General features: G+C 33.6%; 1 protein-coding gene across 2 annotated transcripts in view; it reads left to right on the top strand.

Annotated features, from left to right (window-relative positions):
• The window catches only part of arx (asterix), a 296,423-nt gene that overhangs the window by 57,000 nt on the left and 214,436 nt on the right, over positions 1-24,987 (top strand). For both annotated transcript variants that reach the window (XM_090404855.1, XM_090404856.1), the window contains 3 exons: positions 4,719-4,845; positions 11,220-11,312; positions 19,351-19,489. In XM_090404855.1, the coding sequence (XP_090260981.1) occupies positions 4,719-4,845; positions 11,220-11,312; positions 19,351-19,489 (359 nt within the window). The remainder of the gene's footprint in view (positions 1-4,718; positions 4,846-11,219; positions 11,313-19,350; positions 19,490-24,987) is intronic.

The raw sequence follows: 24,987 nt of genomic DNA, 5'->3' as shown, positions 1-24,987 counted from the left end.
GTGCTAATGACTCGACATCAATTGCCTTAGTATCCTATAATGCAAACCATATCTCCTTTTGAACGTCCACTACCCAGACTAGTTTTGACCTTTAACTTTTCATCAGTGAAAGCTGGACTCAGAAAAGATAACAAGGTTACATGAATGCAGAACTCATATTTCCCATATACAAGTAGTGAAAAGGTGTATCACCTTATTATTAACATACTCTGGATCAGGGAGAGTTGAAGGAAGTTTTTTCACTTGATTGTAATTTCAATTAAACTTGATATGAAATTGTATTTTTGTCTAATATTTTATTGAAGTATAAGTAAATGAAGTTTGTGTGTTGAAGTATCTTCACAACAGGGCTACTTTTATATAGAGGCTAATGACTTTGCTTACACTTGGATAAAGGATTAACCAAGAATATAATTTCTGTATTTTCACTCTATAATCAAGGATCACTATTTATGTTTTATAGATACAGAAAAGGCATATGACAAGGTGCCAAGAGAAAAGCTACAGTCATATTAAGAGGACAGTTGTTTGTGTCAGAGTGAAAATCTGATCCTAACAACCTGTATTGGCCTGAACCCAACTTGTTCTTCTCTAATCTTCCCATCCACAATTTTTCATAAGCTTTTCTCAAGTATACTTGCATAAATTTTACCAGTCATACTTAGTAGGTTTTTCCTCTGTAATTCTCACATTCAGTTTTCTTTCCCTTTTTATAGATGGGTACAAGGAGAGCTCTACGCTAATCATCTGGAATTAGCTCCTCTGAATAGGCCTTTTGAATTATGAAGTGCAGCTATCGTAAACTTTTATACATCCTATATTTGAGAATTTCTGGTCGAGACAAACAAGTTGTTGTTCCTCTGTATCGAGCCTTGATAAGACCCCATCTGGACTTCTATGCCCAGTTATGGGCACCAGGGTTTCTTTGTGATGGGGAGGAAGTGGAGAGGGTCCAGAGACGAGTGACCAAGATGATAGCAGATCTGTGGAATGAACCTTATGAGAATAGGTTGAGGATTTGTGAGTTGCAGAAATTGGACGATAGGCGAAGGAGGGGTGATATGATTGAGACATTCAAATTACTGAAGGGTTTTTATAAGATTGATCCAGAAGATATTTTTGAAAATATGACTGGTGGTGGGAGGACTAGGGGCCATGCATGGAAGCTGGGCAAGAGCGTGGTTGACAAGGGTGTTAGAGCTAGGTTTTTTACTTGGAGAGTGGTGAATGAGTGGAATAAGCTTCCAGAGTCTGTTGTTGGTGCTACGACCGTGAATGAGTTCAAGGCAAGATATGATAGATACTGTGTGAATGCTGAATAGTTGTTCCAGACATGATGTTAGGGCCTCCCTCGATGAGTCTGATGACTCCTTGGAGTTTCCCGGAACAATAATAATAATAATAATAATAATAATATCATATCATATCCTCCAGCTGCCTTTCCACATTTCAGGTTTTTGATATCTCTTTCCACTTCAAGTAGTGATATATATTCCTGATTGTATTCCTGTTGACTGTTTTCTATCATCATGCTGTCACTGCTTGTTTTCGTTTTTCAAATTAATTACATGTAGAATATCTTTATGATCTCCAGTTTTCGTGTCACCTCTTTTTATCATCTCTGTTTCCTTTATTTCTGAGCTTTTTCAATATCCTGCAGAATATTTTATCCTTCTTGATATTTATTTTCTATGTTCTTTTGATGTCTTCTCATGACTTTAGTTTTGCTTTTACATAGTGCTTCATTTTCTTAGTTTTCTCTGTATTCTCTAAGAACACAGGTTGACTTACTTTCCAGGAACTTTCAATATGCTTTCTTCTTTTCCTTCACTGTCTCTTTAACTTCATTTTTTATCCTTGCAGACAACCTCACCACCTGCCTCTCTCTGAATTAGTCTGTTTTCATCAGATTTTGCCACATTTCCAAGGTTTGATTCTTGTCTTCATTCACCTCTGAAAGCTGTTCAACTTTGATTCACTTTAAAACTTTCTTGCACACACTTCTTTTCAATGATCAATTTTATTTTGTTTAAAACTAAATGATGATGACTTTGAATTTCAAATTTTCTATATGTTCTTTGTCCTGAACTAGTATGAAGATGTTACTAACAATAATAACATAGTCTAGGAGATTTTTCTTATTTCTGTCATCTTCTTTCATGTGAATTTGTATTTTTATACATTTTTATGTTGGGACATTGTATTAGTAATTAGTCCATGTTCCAAACAGAAATCTAACAGGTAATTATTATTAGCTTTGCTCATTTTTTACATATTTTCCTTAAACATTTCTATATATCTGCTAATCATTTCCTACTTTGCTGTTTAGGTTTCCAACAACGACCAACTTTTTCTTTTTTTTGTTGTTAGCTGTCATCTGTAATGCCTCAAAAAATTCCTCAACTTCTTCCTTAGTTGGGTCTTCTTTGGGACAGATAAGTATAAATAAATCTAATCGTTTAGTTCCCCATTCAGTTATACACCCACATCACTATTGGATTCTGTCTGCCATTCAAGATCATTATCATTGAATTGCAGGCAAAATCAAGGATATTTTGACACTTAATATCTTTATATACAGCTTCTTTATAAATACAGGAAAGCCTCTCTTAACGCAATTAATTAATCTATCAATTAACGCGTGCTAAGTGAAATCACATTAAGTAAATACAATAAACAATAGTAATAATTGTAATTCATCCATCAGTTAGCATAAATTTAAAAAAAAAAAATTACAGCATAAGCTGCATTAGAGGATAAAATTATCAAAGTTAATAAAAATCATTGCTTAAATTTTTATTTAATGTCTAATCATTTGATTCAGCTACTTTTTTACAAAACAAAAAAAAATTAAGTAAAGATGTTAAAATTGTGCTCGGCTTTTTCATCTTGTCATGCAATTTGCGATACCTAGCGATTGCTTTATCAAGAATTCGGTGGACTTGGAAGCTTCTTCATTCCATATCAGGATCAGCATCAAACAAAATTTCCTTAGCATATTCATTGTGATTGAAACTGCAAGTTCTTTTGCAGTTAGCTTCTTAGTCGTAACATTCTTTTCTTGTTTGCATTCCTTATCTTCTTCTTCATCCTATGCATGACATTCCTCGTTGAAGGAGATCATTCTCGCTTAATTCTGAATGGGAATCATGCAAGTTTCTCACATCTTTATTATCCAGTTCATTAACTCCAAGTTCTTTTCCAGTTGTGTTGATTTCTTCAATAATGTTAGATCTTGGATTTTGCGCATGATAAACTAACATAGGCTTGAGTTTAAAGTCGCATTCTGCATTGCCTCCTAATAGAAGCGTAAGACGATCTTTAGATACTTTGTATCCTGGTTGAGATGCTTCAGTTTTAGCTAGGAAAGTTTTGTTGACATATGCTTTTAAAGAGACCAGTTTCGTCGATATTGAATGTTTAAAGATCATCATAATCACCCTCCTGAATTATCCTTTGCAATTCTTCAGTAAACTTGGTTGCAGAAGCTTTATCAGCACTAGCCGATACCCCAGTTATTCTTACGTTATGCAGTGTAGCTCGATTTTTTAAACAGTGAAACCATCCTAAACTCACAGTAAAGCTTTCACATCCCTCTTGAAATTTGGTCTCCTTCAATGAGGTAAAAATATTGAGAGCTTTTGCCTGAATATTCCTTGTACTAAGAGGTATTCTTTTTTGGTTATAATCCTCAATCCAGAGTGATAGAAGACGTTTCATCTCACTGCAGATTAATGACAAAAAATTTCATGTAACGTAAAAAAATCGAAAATCGTGTTAACTGATTATCGGATATCGAATTCACGTTAAGTGAGGTTTTCCTGTATAGTTTCTTTTCCTTTATTGCCATTGCCTGAATGTAACATGCGTTTGTTGCTGAAATAAATTTTGCCTATTTTTGTCTTTGTTTTTTTAATACCTATCATGTCATTCTGGTACTTATTCAATTCTTCTGCTAGTTCCATTTATTTTCTGTCGATGCTTATTATGTTAATCGTGTCAATCTTGAATTCTGCTGATGTTGAGTTGGGATTTGTAACAGTAGCTTACTTTTCACTGTTAGCCTTGGATCTCTGATGAAAACAATGGAGACCTTGTTTAACTAAGCTATGCCACAGCCGGCATGAAGTTCTGTCATGTTGTACCATCATTTCTGATTTTGGTATCAGCCAATAAGAATAGTTTGATCTCCCAAATTTCCAGCCCATCCTCATTCGTTCAGTATCCAGGTAGATTCCTACTAATGGGGTACACCACCAGAAAGTGAGGATTGAACCTTAGTTCTGAAATTCTAGTCCATTCTCTGCATTCTTTAAAAAGTGATTTTGCATCTCCTTCCATTTATCCAGCTTTGACCTTTAAGCACCCCCCCCCCCCCCCACACACTTGGAACATTTTATTTCTTATAAATGTAGCAAAATATTTCTTTTCTGAGTTAATTTTATTGTTTAATATAATATTTTCATAAATGTAAAGTGTAATTGGAAATTCACAATTTTCTCCTCTGATTTGGGATAGGGAATCCATCCCTGTCTATATATCTGCTACTACGGACCTAGGGAAAAACAAAGTTGCTATCTTAAGTGTAATTCTTGTCCTCCCTGTGGTTCAATATATTTTTCAGTGAGTAAAATAAATGGTAGATTATTGTGATTTCATACAAGTCATAATGAAGGAAACTATAACTTTATACAGTATATATATTTTGAACCTTACAGCAATTTGATCAGGAGAATGATATGAAGACATGTCCATTTAATGCAAAACATAGGATACACTCTGCTGAATTTAATCACCATTTGCTGGAGTGTAAGGATAAGGAACCAATGGAAAAATATGTGACCCGTAAGTTATGTGTTGTAAATAATTAATCACTAAATTTGATTGACTTATTTTTTAAATGTTTAGACATCCTGAATTTTAAGTATTTAATACTGCTGTTAATGTGGACTTACTTTCACAGTTGTTGTATATGGGATATAAATAAGAGCATTGTTTTACTTGTAATTAAGATAAATAAATGTTGATTACATATATTAATTCATATAGGATATGAATCAGTATATCTAATTAAATCATATAGGATATGAATCAATTACTGGCAAATGTTAGTTTTATTTAATTTCTCTTCACTTGAAAGTGTGAAAAGAAAACACTAATGGAATTTGCTTTAGTCAGGAGAAGATGAGATTCTATAATTCGATTTTGTTAATGTTGTATACTTGGTTTTCAATGTCTGGGAAGGAGAAAAACAAGCATTTATTTTGAATTCAGTTAACAACATTAGTTAATTGGTTGTATTATTATTTTTTTGGTGTGATAATGTGATTCTTAGCGCTTAAGAAAAAGTCGTATATTTTGTTATTCTATTGTTGCTATAGCACCGATGTGTAATAGAGTAATGGTAGCCAATACATTGTCTTGTTTTAAAATGAGGGATATTGTTTCGTATAGTGTGTGTGTGTGAAATGTAGGAAGTTCTTCTTTTTTCAATAGCCTCAGAAACATTCCTAGTTATCTTTTATCATCATCATCATCATCATCATCAAATTCCTGCCATGTACCCTCAAGGGGTGTACAGGATATGACAGTACTACATGAAAAAATTACATCATTACTAACTTCCTATCTACAATTTTCCTCCAAATCAGTCTGCTACTTGTCAAGACTCCAACATTATCAGATCTTATATTTCTATCATCTAAGGCACTTTGTACCGTATCAATCCACCTATATCTTGGTCTTCCTCTGGGTCGTTTTCCTGCCAACCTGGCAGAGAACACTTGTTTTGCTAATCTTTCCTCTCCCATTCTATTTAAGTGACCATACCATCTGAGATTAGCTCTGCTAACGCACTCCTGGATGCTGACAATCTCAAGTTCTTTCCTAATATCCTCATTTTTATTATGATATTGCCATTGATGCCATCTGTTCACGCCTCTAATCTTTCTCAGGATTCTCATATCTGCGGTCTCTAGTCTTTGGTCAAGTGTTTTACTTCTGACCCAACTCTCAGATCCATAAGTTAAAATTGGTTTGAACACAGTCTTGTATACAGCTAATTTAGTGTTCCGACTAATTTCTTTCTTATTCCATATGAATTTATTCAATTGACTTCCCACGATACCAGCTTTGCTGATTCTGTTGTCTATTTCTATATTTAGTTTACCATCTTCAGTAAAAATTGTGCCTAAGTAGCTGAAATGTTTTACTTGTTCCACAGGTTCTCCATTCACAACACAGTTGACATTTTCAATGATTCTGCCTATTTTCATTGTCTTTGTCTTTTTATTGCTGACCTTCATACCATATCTATTACAACAGCTATTCAATTTAGTCAGAGAATCTTGCAGACTTGTAGCGGATTTATTTAGAAGTATAACATCATCCGCATAAAGCAAAGAGCTGACATTAACATCTCCAATTTTGATATCAGGTTTAATACCACTTTCCTTCATAATGTGATCCATATAGATAATGAATAACAGAGGAGATAATGTACATCCTTGTCTCACACCAGATTTAACATTAAACCATCTTCCTGTACTTCCTTCAATTCTAACTGCTTTTATCTTTTATGTTCTTACCAAAGTCTTCCCATGAATTTTGTTTTTTAGAAATTGCTTTGCTTTCTAACATTTTTGTCTTCAAGGAGAAAGCATACTTCCAGTATGTCTTCTTCTTTTCTATGACTGCTTTTAACTTTCTGAATTCATGCTTCAGTTCAGATTTTTCTCTCCTCACAGAAAACTTCACCACATGCCTCTCTGAATAGTTATATACTTCACCTCCGAAAGGTGTTTGACTTTGATTCTTTGCTCAGCTCTGAATCTTGTATCGCTATTGCCAAAATTAATGATATTAGTGAGGCTGTCACGATGCAAATATTAAAGTGAAAAAGTTTGTTTCAGTAGGCACTAGTGATGTGAAAGGTGAAAAGTATTTTATGAGAAAGGATATGAAACAGTTGTCAGAAGTGGAAAAGAAGAGTCAAGATTGTAAGTCAGCTGTCGTGGCTGTTGGCTCTCAACCAACAGTTGCCATGTCAGCTGTTGGTTGGAAAGCAGGTGTGCTATCCAATTGTCCAACCAGGTTGGCATTTTCAGTAAAGAAGACGATATATGCAGAACTACAGTGTCGGTGATTATAAACTTCAGAGGTGTTGGAAGCAATGTCATAGAGTCTGAGAGTAAGAATCTGCAAGGGAAGGATATTATTACTACATTGGAAATGGTTAAGGGGTATTGAAGAAAACAATATCAGACTGTATACTCAAGATCAGGAGGATAAATTGGGTAGGATAGATGATTACCATCATTAAGTAGGAGTTGCAAAAAAAGAAGAGTAAAGATTTAATCAGCTGTCATGGCCATTGGCTCTCAACCAACAGTCAGAGCCAACAGCCATGGCATGAGTTTAAAGGGAAATATTCAGTTGTTTGTTGATAATGCAACATATGCAATAGTTAATCCAAAAAAAAAAAAAAAAACAGTATTGAGTATGTAAGGAGAAAGGTGAGCAGTGAAAGATACAGGCAAGGAAGCTGACCAGTGATAAGGAAGGCCAAACTAGATTATGAGAGGAACTTAAGCAAGCAGGCTCATTGCGATCTCAAAGTTCTTTTTCTGTGGGGCTAGTGAATGGAGAGTAAAAAGGAAAGATAACTGTGGAAGGATAACTTTAATGAGTGCTGTGATGGTAGGATAGTGAAAGAAGCAGACAAAAGAATAAAATACTTTGAGACAAAGTTCTTCTTTGCAAGGTATATATCATCCAGCCATTGACAGATGTAGCAGGTTGAAAAATTGGGGGTACTTAGGATATTGCATAATTGCAATGTGAATGCAGTCATGAGATTAGATTAGATTAGATATCAGCATGTGCAAAGAAATTGGTATTGCCTTTGACTAGGTTTGTAACTTAAATTTCAGCTCTATTAAAGTTCCAAAGGAAGGCATTTTAGTTACATAAAGTATTCTCCAAGATGGGTAGAAAATTATGGACCAGTATCTTAGGAGTGGTAAAGGTATTGGAGAAGTTGGTCATAGACAAAATTCTGGAATGGATGGATATCATATTCTATGAGTGACAGGATAATTTTATAATAGTTAAGTTCGATAAAGGGAATGTTACATGATGATGATTAGATTTCGCAAAGGTGTTTGACAGGATTCCATATATTTGTTATTCTGTTGTTACATAAATTGGAGAAAATGGAGATGGATATGAAGCTGATATTTTCATGAGCAGACATGTGACTAGTATGCTGTGCAAAGCTCTATGATTTGACCACTGCTATTTAATGTTTATGCCAGTGATATAGAAAGTGATTTAAAGGGAAATATTCAGTTGTTTGTTGATAATGCAACATGTGTAATAGCTAATCAAGGCAATAATAGAGAGCTTGCAGAATGATTTATAAATAAATAGCATGACAGTGTGGATGGAGATAATGGGGTGCCAATTTAATGCAGAAAAAAAGCATAAGGTTGTGTACTTTGAGATGAAAAAGTTGTATATTATCGATGAAATGGTACTCCAAGAAATTGTATCTGCAGAAAATGCTATCTGCAGTGTCTGTATGTCTCAGTTGTATTAGCTGGCTTGTCTGTCTTGCAGGAAGAAAACTAGTTTTTGAAACAAATATCCTGCCACTTCTGTATGAGACTCAGTAACTTACCTTCAGTTGAACAGTCCATATAAATGTTTCTGCTGTCTCAGATTAATACCTAGATCTTTCTAACTATTGCCTTTACTGACTGAACTCTCAAGTAGTAGGTGAGACCTGAAAATGTCATTTTGATTTTATTAGGGTTATGTATGAAATAACTAATGCTAAAGGAACATTATACTGTCTCTTAATTGTGTACGTATATTTCATCCCACAGTTTCCTTGTGACATGAAAAAGTAAAGTTTCTGTTGGAATCCCCTCCCTCCCTTCTATGCACACACATACACCAACCACAATTATATGAGATGGCAACTACTTTTATCAGAAAAATCCTCAAAACAGAAAATGTCATGTGACTTCCTACAGTAAAATTTAGAAGATTATAGGTTTAATTAAAAGGAAGTTTCATTTGTATGAGAAAGAAAAGTTATGATATACATATGTCTTTGACTATGCCAATACTGGTAGTCAAAAACATGATACATGTGTTGCTAAAAATCACTGCATCATAGAATTTTGCATAATAAAAATAACAAGGGCTTATGGGGAAAAGAGAGGCTCAGAACAATCAAAACCTGTGCATTCTTATAAGTAATGTTGTACACAAAAAAAAAATATGCTACTACATAGAGGAAGATTACCATTCAAGAATTTTCAAAGAGGCAGCCACAGTTGCTCGTTCTACATGTCAACCTTAACAGAAATCAAGGCCTAATACTCCCAGAGATATGGAAAACCCTAATCAGAACCTTAAAAGCGGAAGAAATGAACTTTAATACAAACTACAGAAAGTTCGTCGGCAACAGCTAGCTGATCTTGTACACGCAATACGTGTTTCACTCACGTTCGATACTATTTTATTTGTAATTATTCTAGTCAGTTTTTTTACAGTTATTCTTGTCACTTTGCAGTTACGCATAATTGTGAGATTGTTTAAACCTCTATGTAAGCCCTGAAGATGCCAACAGTGTGGCGAAATTAGTTGGTTCAGTTAATAAAATTGATCAACACTTGATCGGTAAACCAAAAAATATTATTATTTACTAATTTATGATCAAGAAAATAACCTTCATGATGAAATATGCTACTAATTTTAAACCTCTTTAATTCCTAATAAATAAAGAAATACATTAATACAGTAAATGCTATGTTTCTTTAAGCCTTGTTCTAATCAGTTTTGCAGCACTACTTTCTTTTATTTTATCAGTGTTGTCTCTGATGGTGTGCAATGTGGATTCCTTTAGGACTGTTGCCCTCGTGATATCATGTTCTCTTGTTTCTTTCAGAATATTTTATTATTTTGAGCTTATCCTCAGTACTTAAGGCTTTCCTTTTTCATTCACTACTTGGATTCTTATAACTAAAGGCACTTATCAAGAAAAATACACAAACTCGGGAGAAGAGTGCAACACACACTCATAGGGCAATGTACATGTGTTTTGTGTTTCTCCGCAGTCATTGCATTTAGTTGGGGTGAGATTTTTGCATGCTTAAATCCTGAAAAACCTTGTATGTGCTAACAAGATTTTGTTTTATGGTATTAAATTATGACTCATAAACTTGCTCACCTAGATTTGTAACAGATGTCAAATAAATCATAGGTATTTAGAAAAGGATCATTAAAACATGGAAGGAATATACCGTTTGTTTTTATTTTCAAATTACTTTAGGTAATATAGAAGATAGATATAGAACAGGAGTGCACTATATCTGAAATATGAACCTTTAGCATTGTATTCTGTGTTGTGGCATGCTTTTCTTTATTTATTTTAATTTCTAATTTAGATGCAAAATCTAGTCTCATTAATTATTTCATTTTGATTTGGTGTTAATTTGATATCTTGCAGTTTGAGTTACAGGATATCAGTTTGGAATGTATACATGGAATGAAGCTTTTTCATTTGGCCCATGTATAAATCTCAGTGCAATAAATACACTTGGGCCTATCTAAATAGGCCATACCATGTTTAAAATACAGGAAGAGCTTTTCTCCCTATCTAGGATATGTTGTCTTTAACATAACATTTAGCGGAAGTTATTTTCTATTTGCTTTTCATTGTCCACATTCAAAATTATTTTAAAAATCTAGAGATTTATTTAAAATAAAATTTCCCTTCTACAGCTCCAAATCTATACCATAAAATTTCACAGATAGTACCACTACAATAACATTATGAGGAGATGATAAAACTATTTTAAAGTGTGTTATTGTAGTAGGTTTCATTGTTTCCATTTAAATTGGGAAAAGCTAATTTTTTGGCCCATGGGAAGATTGAAAATCTGTTGGTTAAAAATTGTCATTATATTTAAAAGTATTTCAATTTATATTTATTATATTAAATTTAGTCTTTTTAACTATTCTTAATAATTAAAATTTTTATATTAATCATATTAGCCTCTGGTTGGAGAGCAGGGGGAAGTTCTATCACCTGGTAACTTTTGCTATTTTTTCTTATTGTTTTAAGTTAAAGTGACATTAGAGTTTCAGAAAAGTTTTATATAAATTCTCAATATTTTTAAAACTCTGCTTTTTTTTTTTTTTTTAAGGCAAACCTGAAGAAAGTGTTTTTAAAGGACGTACATCAGTACCTTCCTATGAAAGAACAATTCATTTTAATACAGATGAAGACTGGGACAATGGCATGTCTATTATGCTTCATTTATAGGTTACTTAAGTGAAAATCTCTAATATCATTGTTGAAGCCTTACTATCATTTTATGTTATAATCTGTATATACACATGTGATCCACAGACATGTTTTGCTGCTTGTTTTTCCTCTAATATGTATGTGCAATGCCATTTTTATTGCGAGCATTGGATTTCTATTAGCATAACATTTAGTTTCATGATTATATCACAATAACCTAATCATCAGTACCAAAACTATGAAAATCATCTTATCCTACAAGTTAGTACAACAAACTAAGATATTTAAATAAGAAAATAATGCTTTCATCACTGCCAAACCAGTATAGGAAACTACCTCCTCTTAGATTTTGATTCTTATCTTATATTTTCTCAGGGGCTCACATTGGTGAGTATGAGCATGGCAAACCCGAGATACCCAAGCTGGACCTGATCTTACTTTGTACAATAAACATTTGGTATATCATATCTGGAGACTGGTCTTCTACTCTTCTTTCCCTCTATTCTCTCTTATTCTTCCCCCAAGTGCTATTAGAGCAATTTGAGGGTGAGGGGGTGACTCTTTCCTCTCAAACTGTAGTTTCCATTATCTACTAAAAAAGGCAAGCCTAGGCCTAGTTTTCTTAAGGTGGCAGCCCCACCATTAGGATACCTATCATCATGCTAGTCACTTGACATAGGGGAAACATATATTACTTTCAAGTCTCAACGAAATCCAAACCGGACAGAAAACATGGGAAACAACTGCAAACTGGAAAAGGTTAAAAAAAACTTTGGAAAAAGAAAAATGTGGTGAAATATGCTACATGGAACATTAGAAGCATAGCACATAAAGAAGAAATTTTAAATGATGAAAATATAGAAATTGCAGTTCTTACAGAAACTTAAAGGAACAAAAGAAACAGCTAAGTACAATATCATATATAGTGGAGTGGACAAACAAATACATGCAAAAGCTGGTGTAATGATTTGGATTCATAAATCAGTTAAAGCAAAAATAACTCATTATACATACTGAAATGAAAAAATATTAGAAGTGCAATTAAAATTAAATAAAGAAAATTTAACAGTTGTTGGGGATGTATGCCCCTGAGAAAGGAAAAGAAGAAGAAAATGATTACTTTTACAAAGAGTTACAAGGAATATATGAAAAATTAAATAAAATAGACCATATAATTATAGCCGGAGATCTTAATGCCAGAATAGGAATGAAAAAATTGACAATTATATACAAAAATTTGGAGAACCAACAGTAAACAAAAATGGAAAATGACTCATTGATTATACAATATATAATAATTTAAAAATAATGAATACATTTTATAAACATAAAAATATACATAAATATACGTGGTGTGTAAGAGGACAAAAATCAATAATAGACTACTTTATAGCAAATGAAAAAGCAGCAAACCTCTTCCTAGACGTTAAAGTTAGAAGAGGGCTAGAAATTGACACGGATCACTATTTAGTACAGGCAAAACTAAGATTTCCACCAAACTGGTTACAAAAAAATAAACAAACTAGAGAAACAAAATCTAATTACAAAGTAAGACTATTAAATGATTCAAGTATAAGAAATTTATACCAACAGAGGATTAATAACTAGTTAGAAAAAATACAAGAAAATGAAGATATTGAGAAAGAATGGAATAATATAAAAGAAATTATCACATCAGCATCACATGAAAGTCTAGGAACACACAAAAAAATCATAAAAATAAAAAATTACATATATGGGACAATGAAATAAAAACAATAATTGAAAATAAAAAGCTGACTTTCAAAAGATGGTTAAGTAGCAAAAAACAAGAAGATGAAATTGAATATAAAAAAGACAAGCAATAGCCAAAAGAAAAACCAAAAAGAGAGACAGAGAAAACTGGGAAAAGTTTGTACCATATCTAGAAAATGACATATACAAATTAAGACCCAGTGCATACAAAATACTAAAACACATGAATGCAGATATAAAAGAAACTGCAAATATGAATTACAAAATAGATGTAAAAGAATTCTTGGATTACTTTACAGATCTTTGGATGGATAATACTGGCATCAAAAATCATTACACCAGAAACTTACAAAACACCTTAAATGATATGATAACAATGAAAGAATTAAAGGGCAACCTAAATAAAATAAAAAATGGCAAATCACAGGAGAAGATGGGATAAACTCTGAACTGTATAAATTTTCTGGAAAAAAAATTTCATCAAAGATTACAAAAATTTTTAAATAAAATATATACAAATGGATAAATACCAATAGAATGGAATACAAGCATAGTGATACCTATATTTGAAAAGGGGGATAAAACAAAACTTACTTTATCCCCTTTAACTACAGAGGTATTAGTTTATTGAATACATGCTACAAAATATGTAGCAGAATACTTAATGAAAAACTAAAAATATACAGTGAAAACATATGAGAATGTTGAAATGGATTTAGAAAATGACGCTCTACAATGGATGCAGCTTTCTGTTTAAAACTACTTAGAAAAAAAGAAGAGAATTTAATTTAGAAACTCATCTTTTGTTTTATAGATTATGAAAAAGCATTTGATAAAGTAAAAAGATACATACTGTTTGATATATTACAAAGAATAAATATACCTAATGTTTTACTACATGAAATATTGAATATATATAAAGATAATGAAATAAAAATAAATGAAAAGTTGTCTGAAAAACAATCTATAAACCAAGGAGTAAGACAGGGATGCCCTCTGTCTCCAACACTTTTCAATATTTACATTAATGAAATATTAATACAGTGGAACACCTTAAACAATGAAGGTATAGAAATTTTCCGGAATAACAAAATAAATACGCTATTATATTATTTGCAGATGATCAGGTAATAATATCAGATAAGGAAGACAATTTACAAAGAGCAATATATAATTTAACATTATAGCAGAGCAGTTTGGAATGAAAATTTCCATAGATAAAACTAAAACATAAAATGGCATTTTGTGGCCAAAATCCAGTTAGAAGCAAAATAGTTATTAATAATAAAATAATAGAACAGATAAATACTTTCAGTTGTCTTGGATGTGAAATATCATATGAAGGAGAAAAATACAAAATTAAAAACTTCAAAATGTTTACAGATTATAGGCCTGATAAATAGAACACTCAACCCAAACATACTACAAAAAGAAACATGCTTGAAAATATACGATACTTCAGCAGTGCCCAGATTATTATATGGCAGTGAAATTTGGGCAATAAACAAACAAGATAAACAGAATAAAAACAAGTGAAATGAGATTTATGAGAAGAACTGCAAAATACAAATTATTAGATAAAAAAAAAAAGGAATGACATTTTAAAAGAACTAAAAACAAAATCAATAGGAGAAAAACTAAACAATTATAAACAGAAATGGATTAAACATGTAAACCGAATGGTCAACACCCAATATCCTAAACAAATACTAAAATATAAGCCAATTGGAAAGAGAAGGCAGGGTAGACCTCAAAAAAAAAAAAGGATATTGGATGGATAATGAGACCGGAACAGACCAATATGGTCTATACCGGCAATTAGTGTTATGATGATGATGATCCTGCCAACGCTTTGAGAGAGAGAAACTGTCCTTCACAACCAGTTCCACAATGCCCTTAATACATTCACAAATCCCCAATCTGCAGGATGAAATTACATCATTTATCCTGTTTCCTACCTCTAAAAATAATATAAGAAAGGATAGAAGCTGTGAGTCACAGCTTTGTATAAAGTAATAGTGGTCAGAACATTATCTTGGAGTGCGAAGTTCACTTGTATGCTATCACGGATGGGTAAGGATTGCTAAGAACCAGGAAGATGCGGCTTTGTTGATCATGTGATCACCAACCCAGGACAGCTGTCGACTGGAAAAATGTTGCCTGGTCTGAGTTCCTGGATGCTCACTGTGACAAACAACATAACAAAGCAACTCATAACATATTTCCAAAAAAGTCTTGGCTAAAGAAGTCTCATAGCAACTTTAAATGAAATTTCAAAATACTTGTTTACCGTATGTGATTAATTTACCAGCCAATGAGGAAATCACCATGCCTGAGTTATGTTGTGATTAGTAGTCTGGGTGATGCGCTCTCTGCATTTATTTTTTGATGTTTTAAAACTAGAATAGAAACTAAAACATGTGAGGTAACATGAAGTGGTCCCTCATGCTTATCAGAGAAATGATTTAATCAAGTGCCAGAATTGGATAAAATCTGCAAGTTTGGTTGAGATCCATAGTTTTAGGAGGAGCCAGTGAAATCCTATAGTATTTGCAATAAGAGGAAGTTGTATACCGATTTGGAGATTGTTAGTCTTTCAGATTGGGGTGCTTAAGGGTCAAAGCTGTATAACTGAGCGGAAACCTCCACAAGCCTTTAAAGGAATGCAGAGAACCGGCCAGGGCTCCTGACCTAATGTCCAATCCTCACCTTCTCGTGGTGCACCCTGTTGGGTATCTACTTTGATACTGAACGAACGAGGATGGGCTGGCAATTTGGGATTTAGCCGACCAAATTGTATTCTTATTGGTTAAACCAAAATAAAAAATGATGGTACAACATGACAAAATTTCATGCCAACTGGGGCGTCGCCCACTTAAACAAGGCCCCCGTTGTTTTCGCCAGAGAACCAGGGCGAACAGCGAAAAGTTCAGCTACTGGAAAATATATGAAAACACACCCCAACTCAACATCACCAGAGTTAAAGATCGGTACTATCAACGTAAGAAGCCTGAATGGCAAAGAAATGGAGCTAGCTGAGGAATTAGATAAGTACCAGATCGACATAATAGGGGTGACTGAAACAAAAAAGACCAAAACTGGTGAGATCTTTCTGAGCAATAAATACAAAATGTTATATTCAGGCAATGACAATCAAGGAAAAGAAGGAGTAGCCATACTATTCAACACAAAATACGAGGCTAATCTTCTTGAATGGCAGTCAGTCTCAAGTAGAGTAATGTGGGCAAATATGAGAATGGGGAACTGGACAATGAGACTTATTTGTGCCTATGGTCCCACAGAAGGTTCTACTAAGGTAGAAGTGGAGGAATTTTTTGATGCTTTAGAAAAAGCAACTGACACAATGAAAAATGAAAAGTTGGTCCTTGTTGGGGATCTAAATAGCAGAATAGGAAATGATTGTGAGACATACAAAAATATTTTGGGAAAATTTGGAGAAAAGAGCAAAGCTAATAATAATGGCAAATATCTGTTGGATTTCTGCTCAAGACATGGACTGGTTATTACTAACACCATGTTCCAACATAAAAATTTGCACAAATTCACATGGAGAGAAGAGTCAAGGAATAAGAAAAGTCTCATTGACTATGTTATTGTTGATAGTGATGTTTTCTCCCTGGTGCAGGACACCAGAGTGTACAGAGGATTTGAAATTGGAAGTGATCACTATTTAGTCTTGAGCAGGATAAAATTGAATTTCATATTGAAAAGAATAACATGTAAGAAAGTTTTAAAGTGAATAAATGTTGAGCAGCTCTCAGATGTGAACTGTAGACTAAAAAACACAAAGATTATTGAAGAAAAAATGAAAGAGTTTGAGAACAGGAACTAAACTTTAGAGATTCAGTGGCAAGTCCTGAAGAAAACTCTCATTGATTCAGCTAGAGAGGCATGTGATGAAGTTGTCTGCAAGGATAGAAAAATTAGAACTCTATGGTGGACACAGGAGGTTAAATAGGCAGTGAAGGAAAAGAGGAAAGCATATCAAAAGTTCCTGGCAAATAAGTCAGCTTGTGCTCTTAGAGAATACAGAGACAAATGTAAGAAAGCGAAACACTGTGTAAAACTAGCTAAACAGAATTCATGGGAGGACTTTGGCAGGAACATAGAAAATAAATATCAAGAAGGTGGCAAAATATTCTGGAGGTTTTTGAAGAAGCTTAGGAATGGAGGAAAGAGTGCTGTAAAAGGAGTTAGAGATGATAAAGGTGACATGAAAACGGAAGAAAAGGATATCCTTGAAGTATGGAGTAATTACTTTGAAAAATTGCTAAATGAAAGAAGCAGTGATGACTGCACAGTGGTAAAAAACACTGAACAGACATACAGTCAGGAATACATATCCATACTTGAAGTAGAAAAAGCCAAAGGCTTAAAATGTGGAAAGGCAGCAGGAGTGTATTCTATTCGACCAGAAATGCTGAAGTATGGTGGTATAAAAGTCTTACAGTGGCTGCACTGCATAGTTCAGAAAGCCTGGACAGAGGGACGAATTCCCAATGATTGAAGTAGAGCTCTCATAGTATGCATATATAAAAAGGGAAATAAAACTGAATGTGAGAATTACAGAGGTATTTCCCTACTACTAAGTGTTCCTGGCAAGATCTATGCTAGTATACTTAAGAAACGATTGAGAAGAATTGTGGAAGAAAAGCTTGGTGAAGAACAAGCTGGATTCAGGCCAAATAGAGGCAGTCAGGATCAGATCTTAACTTTACGACAAATAGTCGAGAAAGCATGGGAATATAACAAAGATCTGTATTTAAGTTTTGTCGATTTGGAAAAGGCATATATGAAAGTGCCAAGAGAGAAGCTATTCAGTACGCTAAAGTTATAAGGTGTGAATGGGGCATTATATCAAGCAATAGTTAGTCTTTATTTGAGTTGTAAGTCAGCAGTTAGAATTGAAGGAAGTACAGGAAGATGGTTTAATGTTAAATCTGGTGTGAGACAAGGATGTACATTATCCCCTGTGTTATTCATTATCTATATGGATCACATTATGAAGGAAAGTGGTATTAAACATGATATCAAAATTGGAGATGTTAATGTCAGCTCTTTGCTTTATGCGGATGATGTTATACTTCTAAATAAATCCACTACAAGTCTGCAAGATTCTCTGACTAAATTGAATAGCTGTTGTAATAGATATGGTATGAAGGTCAGCAATAAAAAGAGACAAAGACAATGAAAATAGGCAGAATCATTGAAAATGTCAACTGTGTTGTGAATGGAGAATCTGGAACAAGTAAAACATTTCAGCTACTTAGGCACGATTTTTAGTGAAGATGGTAAATTGAATATAGAAATAGACAACAGAATCAACAAAGCTGGAATGGTGGGAAGTCAATTGAATAAATTCATATGGAATAAGAGAGAAATTAGTCAGAACACTAAATTAGCTGTATACAATACAGTGTTCAAACCAGTTTTAACTTATGGATCTGAGAGCTGGGTCAGAAGTAAAACACTTGATCAAAGACTAGAGACTGCAGATATGGGAGTCCTGAGAAAGATTAGAGGCATGAACAGATGGCATCAATGGCAATATCATATTAAAAATGAGGATATTAGGAAAGAACTTGACATTGTCGGCATCCTGGAATGCATTTGCAGAGCGAATCTCAGGTGGTATGGTCACTTAAATAGAATGGGCGAGGAAAGATTAGCAAAACAAGTATTCTCTGCCAGGTTGGTAGGAAAACGTCCCAGAGGAAAACCAAGATATAGGTGGATTGATACACTACAAAGTGGCTTAGATGATAGTAATATAAGATCTGATAATGTTGGAGTCTTGACAAGTAACAGAATGATTTGGAGGAAAATTGTAGATAGGAAGTTAGTAATGATTTAATTTTTTCATGTAGTACTATCATATCCTGTACACCCCTTACAGATATCGCTTACAGATATCCAAATCTCTGTTGTAGCAGCCCATCTTAAATTCCACATTTTACAAGGAATATAGGAATTCCTATATCCTTTCTTAGATAATGCCCAATCTTGAATCTTCCTTTTTGATCTTCTTTGGCTTAAGATTTACTTGTCTTATTACACATCATTCATGTACTGTTCTCCCAGTTCTGAAAATTGTTCTGTCCTCTTTGACTGCTTATCCTTGAAGCACGATTTCTTGTTGTGGTTTATGTAAGCTGATTAGTGGCTGTATCTTACATTTAAATCAATTGTTTAAGGTATATAAATTTTAATAATTCAGTTTTTTAGTTATTCCAAAATTATCAACTTTAAGATAATAATATCAAAATTTATTGTAGAATTCAATGAAAACCAGAAGGTTCATCCTCAGGAACGTTCCTTAAAAAGTGGCATTTTCAATGATATTTCATATATGAAACCAGCAGAAAGAAAAAAGTATTATCAAGAATTACACCAGAAGGTTTTCGAAGAATCAGAGTAAGTTCTTCAACTGATAGATGAGATTGTGTGTGTGTGGGGGGGGGGGGGGGGGGAGAGAATGTATAAACCAAACATGTGAGAATTTGGTAATGTTTTGTGTCTGTAACGCATAATATAGGGTAAATAAGAATTTAATGCTTCATCCATATTATATAATATATATATATAAAGCTATAAATTAAATATGCCAAGAAATTATATACAGGTAAACTTCATATCACGTAGACGTTAGGTTCCATAGAAATGCCGCGTTATATAAATCGTGTTATGCGAGACTCAGATCACATAGAAAAAGCAGGGTTATGTTCCGAAATGGTTTTTTTTTATTTTTTCAATTATATAAACAAGAATGACATATCGAAGAAAAAAATATTTTTATATTATTCAGCTAATTCATGTAAGTTAAGAAAACATAAACTATTAAACAAATACATAGTATAAAATTATAAAAAATACATATTGTACATTAACCTAAGAGTAATTCTGTCTTTGGAAACTTGGAATCCAGGAGGTGTGATCATTGTCAGCAAAAATGATCACACCTAAAAATGAACCTATATTTTGAAAAATGAAATCCAGGAGTATTTCATTTTTCGAAATATAGATGTATTTTTGTATTTTTTTCCAATATAACCTGGATTCATCTGCATTGAACACCTGTTCTGAACTATAAATGTTTATAAACTTTGAGAGCTTTTTGTTTAATAAGATTTTCATCTAAAGGAATTTTCTTTGGAGTGCAATCTTCTGTTCAAATCATTAGAGATTTCTCCATTTTTTTCTATTAGAATATCGCATACACGAGCAACGTGTTTTGCACCTACCATTGAGCAATAACACTTTCTCAGATTTTGTGTTCGAATTGTTGATCCAGTTAAATTCAAAGTCCCTGCAAAGCTCTTGTTTTTTCTCCATTTTTTAACCGATCCATGATTTTAATTTTTTCTTCGAGGGAAATTAATTTTCTTTTCAATTTTGGTTTTTCTCTTTCATTGCAGTTTGTGGACATTGCTATAAAAATATTTTTTTACATAAAAAAAAAAAAACGTTACATATTAATTATGTATGTAACTCACCAGAAAATAAAGTGCTCAGCTTGAGATTAACACATTTTTGATTTTTAATACACTTTCCTCTCAGAAAACGAAGGCAATTTTCAATAATAAACTTTATATGGTAAACAATTGACGTACATGTTTGTAAAAGAGTATTTCCCCTAATATAAATTCACTACTTATTACTACATGCAGGATACAGGCAGACACAAATTTAACGAAGATAAAATTTTATTTTTAAGTCGCACGGTGAAAAACATATGAAAAGATAAAGGGTTACTACAATTTGTTGACCGTGTTTTTATCGAAACCGCGTTGAACGAGGGTTACTACAATTTGTAGACCATGTTATATTGAAACCGCATTGTATAAGTGCCACGTTATACGATGGTTACCTGTACTTGGTTTAACTCTTTATCCAAGTGTAAGCAAACAAAATTTGCACTTGAAATAACTTTGACTGAGCAACTTGTATATAGAGGCTAATGACTTCACAATACTTGCCTTAGTATTCCATAATGCAATGCACATATCCTTACAGACATGTATAATGCTATTCATTATGGGAAGGGTCACTACCCAGACTGATTTTGACCTTTATTGAGGTCTCATCAGCAGGAGCCAGACCCAGAAGTGATACTAAGGTCGAAGTAATGCAGAAGTCATATTACTATATACAAGCAGCCTAAAGGTTTCACATTTTATTACTAAAACACTCTGGATCTAGAAATAGATGTTGAAAGTTTTTCCACTTGGTTATACTATAAATTAAAGATTCAAAGAAATTATATTCTTGGTTTCATCCAGTGCAAGCAAACTTTGCTTATGCTTGGAAAAAGATTAAATCAAGTATGTAATTTCTAATCATCATCATCATCATCATCATCAAATTCCTGATATGTATCCTCAAGGGTTGTAAAGAATATGATAGTAATACATGAAAAACTTACATCCCTACTGCCTATTTACAATTTTCCTCCAAATAGTATGTTAGCTGTCAAGACTCCAACATTATCAGATCTTATATTTCTGTCTTCCAAGGTACATTTTACTGTATCAATCTACCTATATCTTGGTCTTCCTCAGAGTCTTTTTCCTGACAACCTGGCAGAGAACACTTGTTTTGCTAATCTTTCCTGTCCCATTCTGATTAAATGACCATACCACCTGAGATTAGCTCTGCTAACATATTCCTGAATGCTATCAATATTAAGTTCCTTCCTAATATCCTCATTTTTAATATGATATTGCTGCTGATGCCATCCATTCACTCCTCTAATCTTTCTCATTACTCTCATGTCTGTGGTCTCTTGTCTTTGGTCAAGTGTTTTATTTCTAACCCATCTCTCAGATCCATAAGTTAAAATTGGTTTGAACACTGTCTTGTATACAGCATATTTAGTGTTTTGACTAATTTCTCTTTTATTCCATATAAATTTATTTCGTTGACTTCCTGAGCTTTATTCATTCTGTTGTCTATTTCCATATTTCATTTACCATTTTCACTAAAACTCGTGCCTAAGTAGCTGAAATGTTTTACTTGTTCTATAGTTCTTCATTCACAATGCAGTTGATATTTTCAATACTTCGGCCTGTTTTCATTGTCTTTGTTTTGTTATTTCTAACCTTCATACCAAATCTATTATAACAGTTATTCAGTTTAGTCAGGGTATCTTGCAGACTTGTAGTGGATTTATTTAGAAATATAACATTGTTGGCATAAAGCAAAGAGCTGAGATTAACATCTCCAATTTTGATATCAGGTTTAATACCACTTTCCCTTCATAATGTGATTCATATAGATAATGAATAATAGAGGGGGATAACGTACATCCTTGCCTGACACCAGATTTAACATTAAACCATCATACTTTCTTCATTTCTAACTGCTGACTTACAACTCAAATAAAGAGCAAGTATTACTTGATATAATGCTCTATTGACGCCATGCAACTGTAGCATTTTGAATAGCTTTTCTCTTGGCACCTTGTCATATCCTTTTCCAGATCTACAAAACTTAAATACAGATCTTTGTTATATTCCCATGATTTCTCAACTATTTGTTGTAAAGTGAAAATCTGATCCTGACAGCCACTATTTGGCCTGAATCCAATTTCTTCTTCACCAAGCTGTTCTTCCACAATCCTTCTCAACCATTTTTCAAGCATACTTGCATAAATCTTACCAGGAGCACTCAGTAGGGAAATTTTGGGTTGGCAAATAAGTTTGTTCGGTTTATGCTACAAGTTTATGCCACTTCACCTATTGCACTACTCGCAACGCTGTTGCGCAGTTGAAAGGCGACATTTCACATAACCTTTCAGTGAATTTTCGTTCGGCCTACTTCAGTTGTGAGCGTGTAACATATTTTTAGAAATGGAAGGGAATAATGTACATTACTGGTATAGTTTGCTTTTTTATTTCAAAAAAGGTAAACGAGCTGCGGAGGCTCATAAAAAAATATGCAGCGTATATGGGGATGGCGCCTTAACAGAATGCGTATGCCAAAAGTGTTTTCCCAAATTCTGTTCTGGAGATTTCGACGTCAGTGATGCGCCTCTCACCCGACCGAGGATCATTCGAGTGTTGTGAAGGATATCGTTGACAAAAATCCATCACAAACAGTGCGGGAGATTGCTGCAGTACTGAGCATATCCCATACAAGTGTTGAAAATTATTTTTACAAGCTGGGATATGTTTTAAAACTCAATGTTTAGGTGCTGCATGAATTGACTGAGTCCAATATGACTGTTCGCATATCCATCTGTGAGTCGCTGCGACGTCACCACAAAAATGATCCATTTTTGAAGCGGATGATTACAGGAGATGAAAAATGGGTCGTGTAAGATAACTTTGTACATAAAAGATCATGGGGGCACAAGAGCGAACTGCCGCAAACAATCTTGAAAGCAGGATTGCACCCAAAGAAGATCATGCTCTCTGTGTGGTGGGATTATAAAGGTGTTATCTACTATGAGGTTTTACCGTCTGGCAGAATGATTGATTCAACTGTCTGTTGCTCACAGTTAATGTGACTGGCCCATACAATTTGCACAAAACATCCTGAATTGGCAAATCGGAAAGGAGTTGTCTTTCACCACAACAACGCCAGATCCCACACATATCGTTAACAACCTGGAGTATATTGTTACATCTTGGCTGGGATGTTTTGCCGCATTCTCCATATTCACTGGACCTGGCACCTTCCGATTACCACTTATTCTGATCGTTGCAGAATTCTTTGAACGGGAAAACCTTTGCTAATGAGGAGTCTGTCAAAAGACACCTGGATCAGGTTTTCGCCAGTAAACTGCAGGAGTTTTATGAACGCGGTGTAATGAAGTTGGTGGACAGATGACAAGAAGTCATTGATAAAGAGGGTCAGTATATAACTGACTAGTATGTATTATATATATTAAATAAAATGTGTTTCATTCTACTCTGAAAAACTGAACAAACTTATTTGCCAACCCACTACCTCTGTAATTCTCACATTCAGTTTTATTTCCTTTCCTTCAACATGAGCGCATACAATTTACTATTAAAATTTATATTAATAAATTTCATTTCGGCAGATTTAACATAAAACCATCTTCCAGTACTTCCTTCGATTCTAACTGCTGACTTACAACTCAAATAAAGAGTAAGTATTGCTTGATATAATGATCTATTAACACTCTACAACTGTATCGTTTTTGAATAGCTTTTTCAGATCTACAAAACTTAAATTACAGATCTTTGTTATATTCCCATTATCAGTTTGTTCGTGATTTCTCAACTATTTGTCATAAAGTAGAAATCTGATTCTGCTATTCTATTTGGATTGAAATGAGCTTGTTCTTCACCAAGCTTCCCTTCCACAGTCCTTCTCAACTGTTTCTCAAGTATACTTGTATAAATCTTACCAGAAACACTCAGTAGGGAAATACTTCTGTAATTCTCACATTCAGTTTATTCCCCTTTTTATATATGGATACTATGAGTGCTCTACTCTAATCATCTGGAATTCGTCCCTCTGCCCAGGCCTTCTGAACTATGCAGTGCAGCCACTGTAAAATTTTATACCTTCATACTTGAGCATTTCTGGTCGAATATCATGTACTCCCACTGCGCTTCCACATTTCAGGCTTTTGATGGCTTTTTCTGCTTCAAGTATGGATATGTACTCCTGATTGCATGCCTTCTCAGTGTTTTTTTACTACTGTGCTGTAACTGATTGTTTTGTTTGGCAGTTTTTCAGAATAATTACGCAATACATCAAGGATATCTTTTTCACCAGTTTTCATGTCATCTTTATCATCTGTAATTCCTTTTACAGCACTCTTTCCTCCATTTCTGAGCTTTTTCAACAGCCTCCAGAATATTTTGCCACCTTCTTGATATTTATTTTCTATGTTCTTACTGAAGTCTTCCCATGACTTTTGTTTAGCTTTCTTACAT

The sequence above is a fragment of the Typopeltis vanoorti genome, chromosome 15, assembly GCF_054136105.1.
Source record: "Typopeltis vanoorti isolate ZY-2024b chromosome 15, IOZ_Tvanoo_1.0, whole genome shotgun sequence".
Taxonomy (NCBI): Eukaryota; Metazoa; Arthropoda; class Arachnida; order Uropygi; family Thelyphonidae; genus Typopeltis; species Typopeltis vanoorti.
This window is presented reverse-complemented; position numbering and strand designations above follow the sequence as displayed.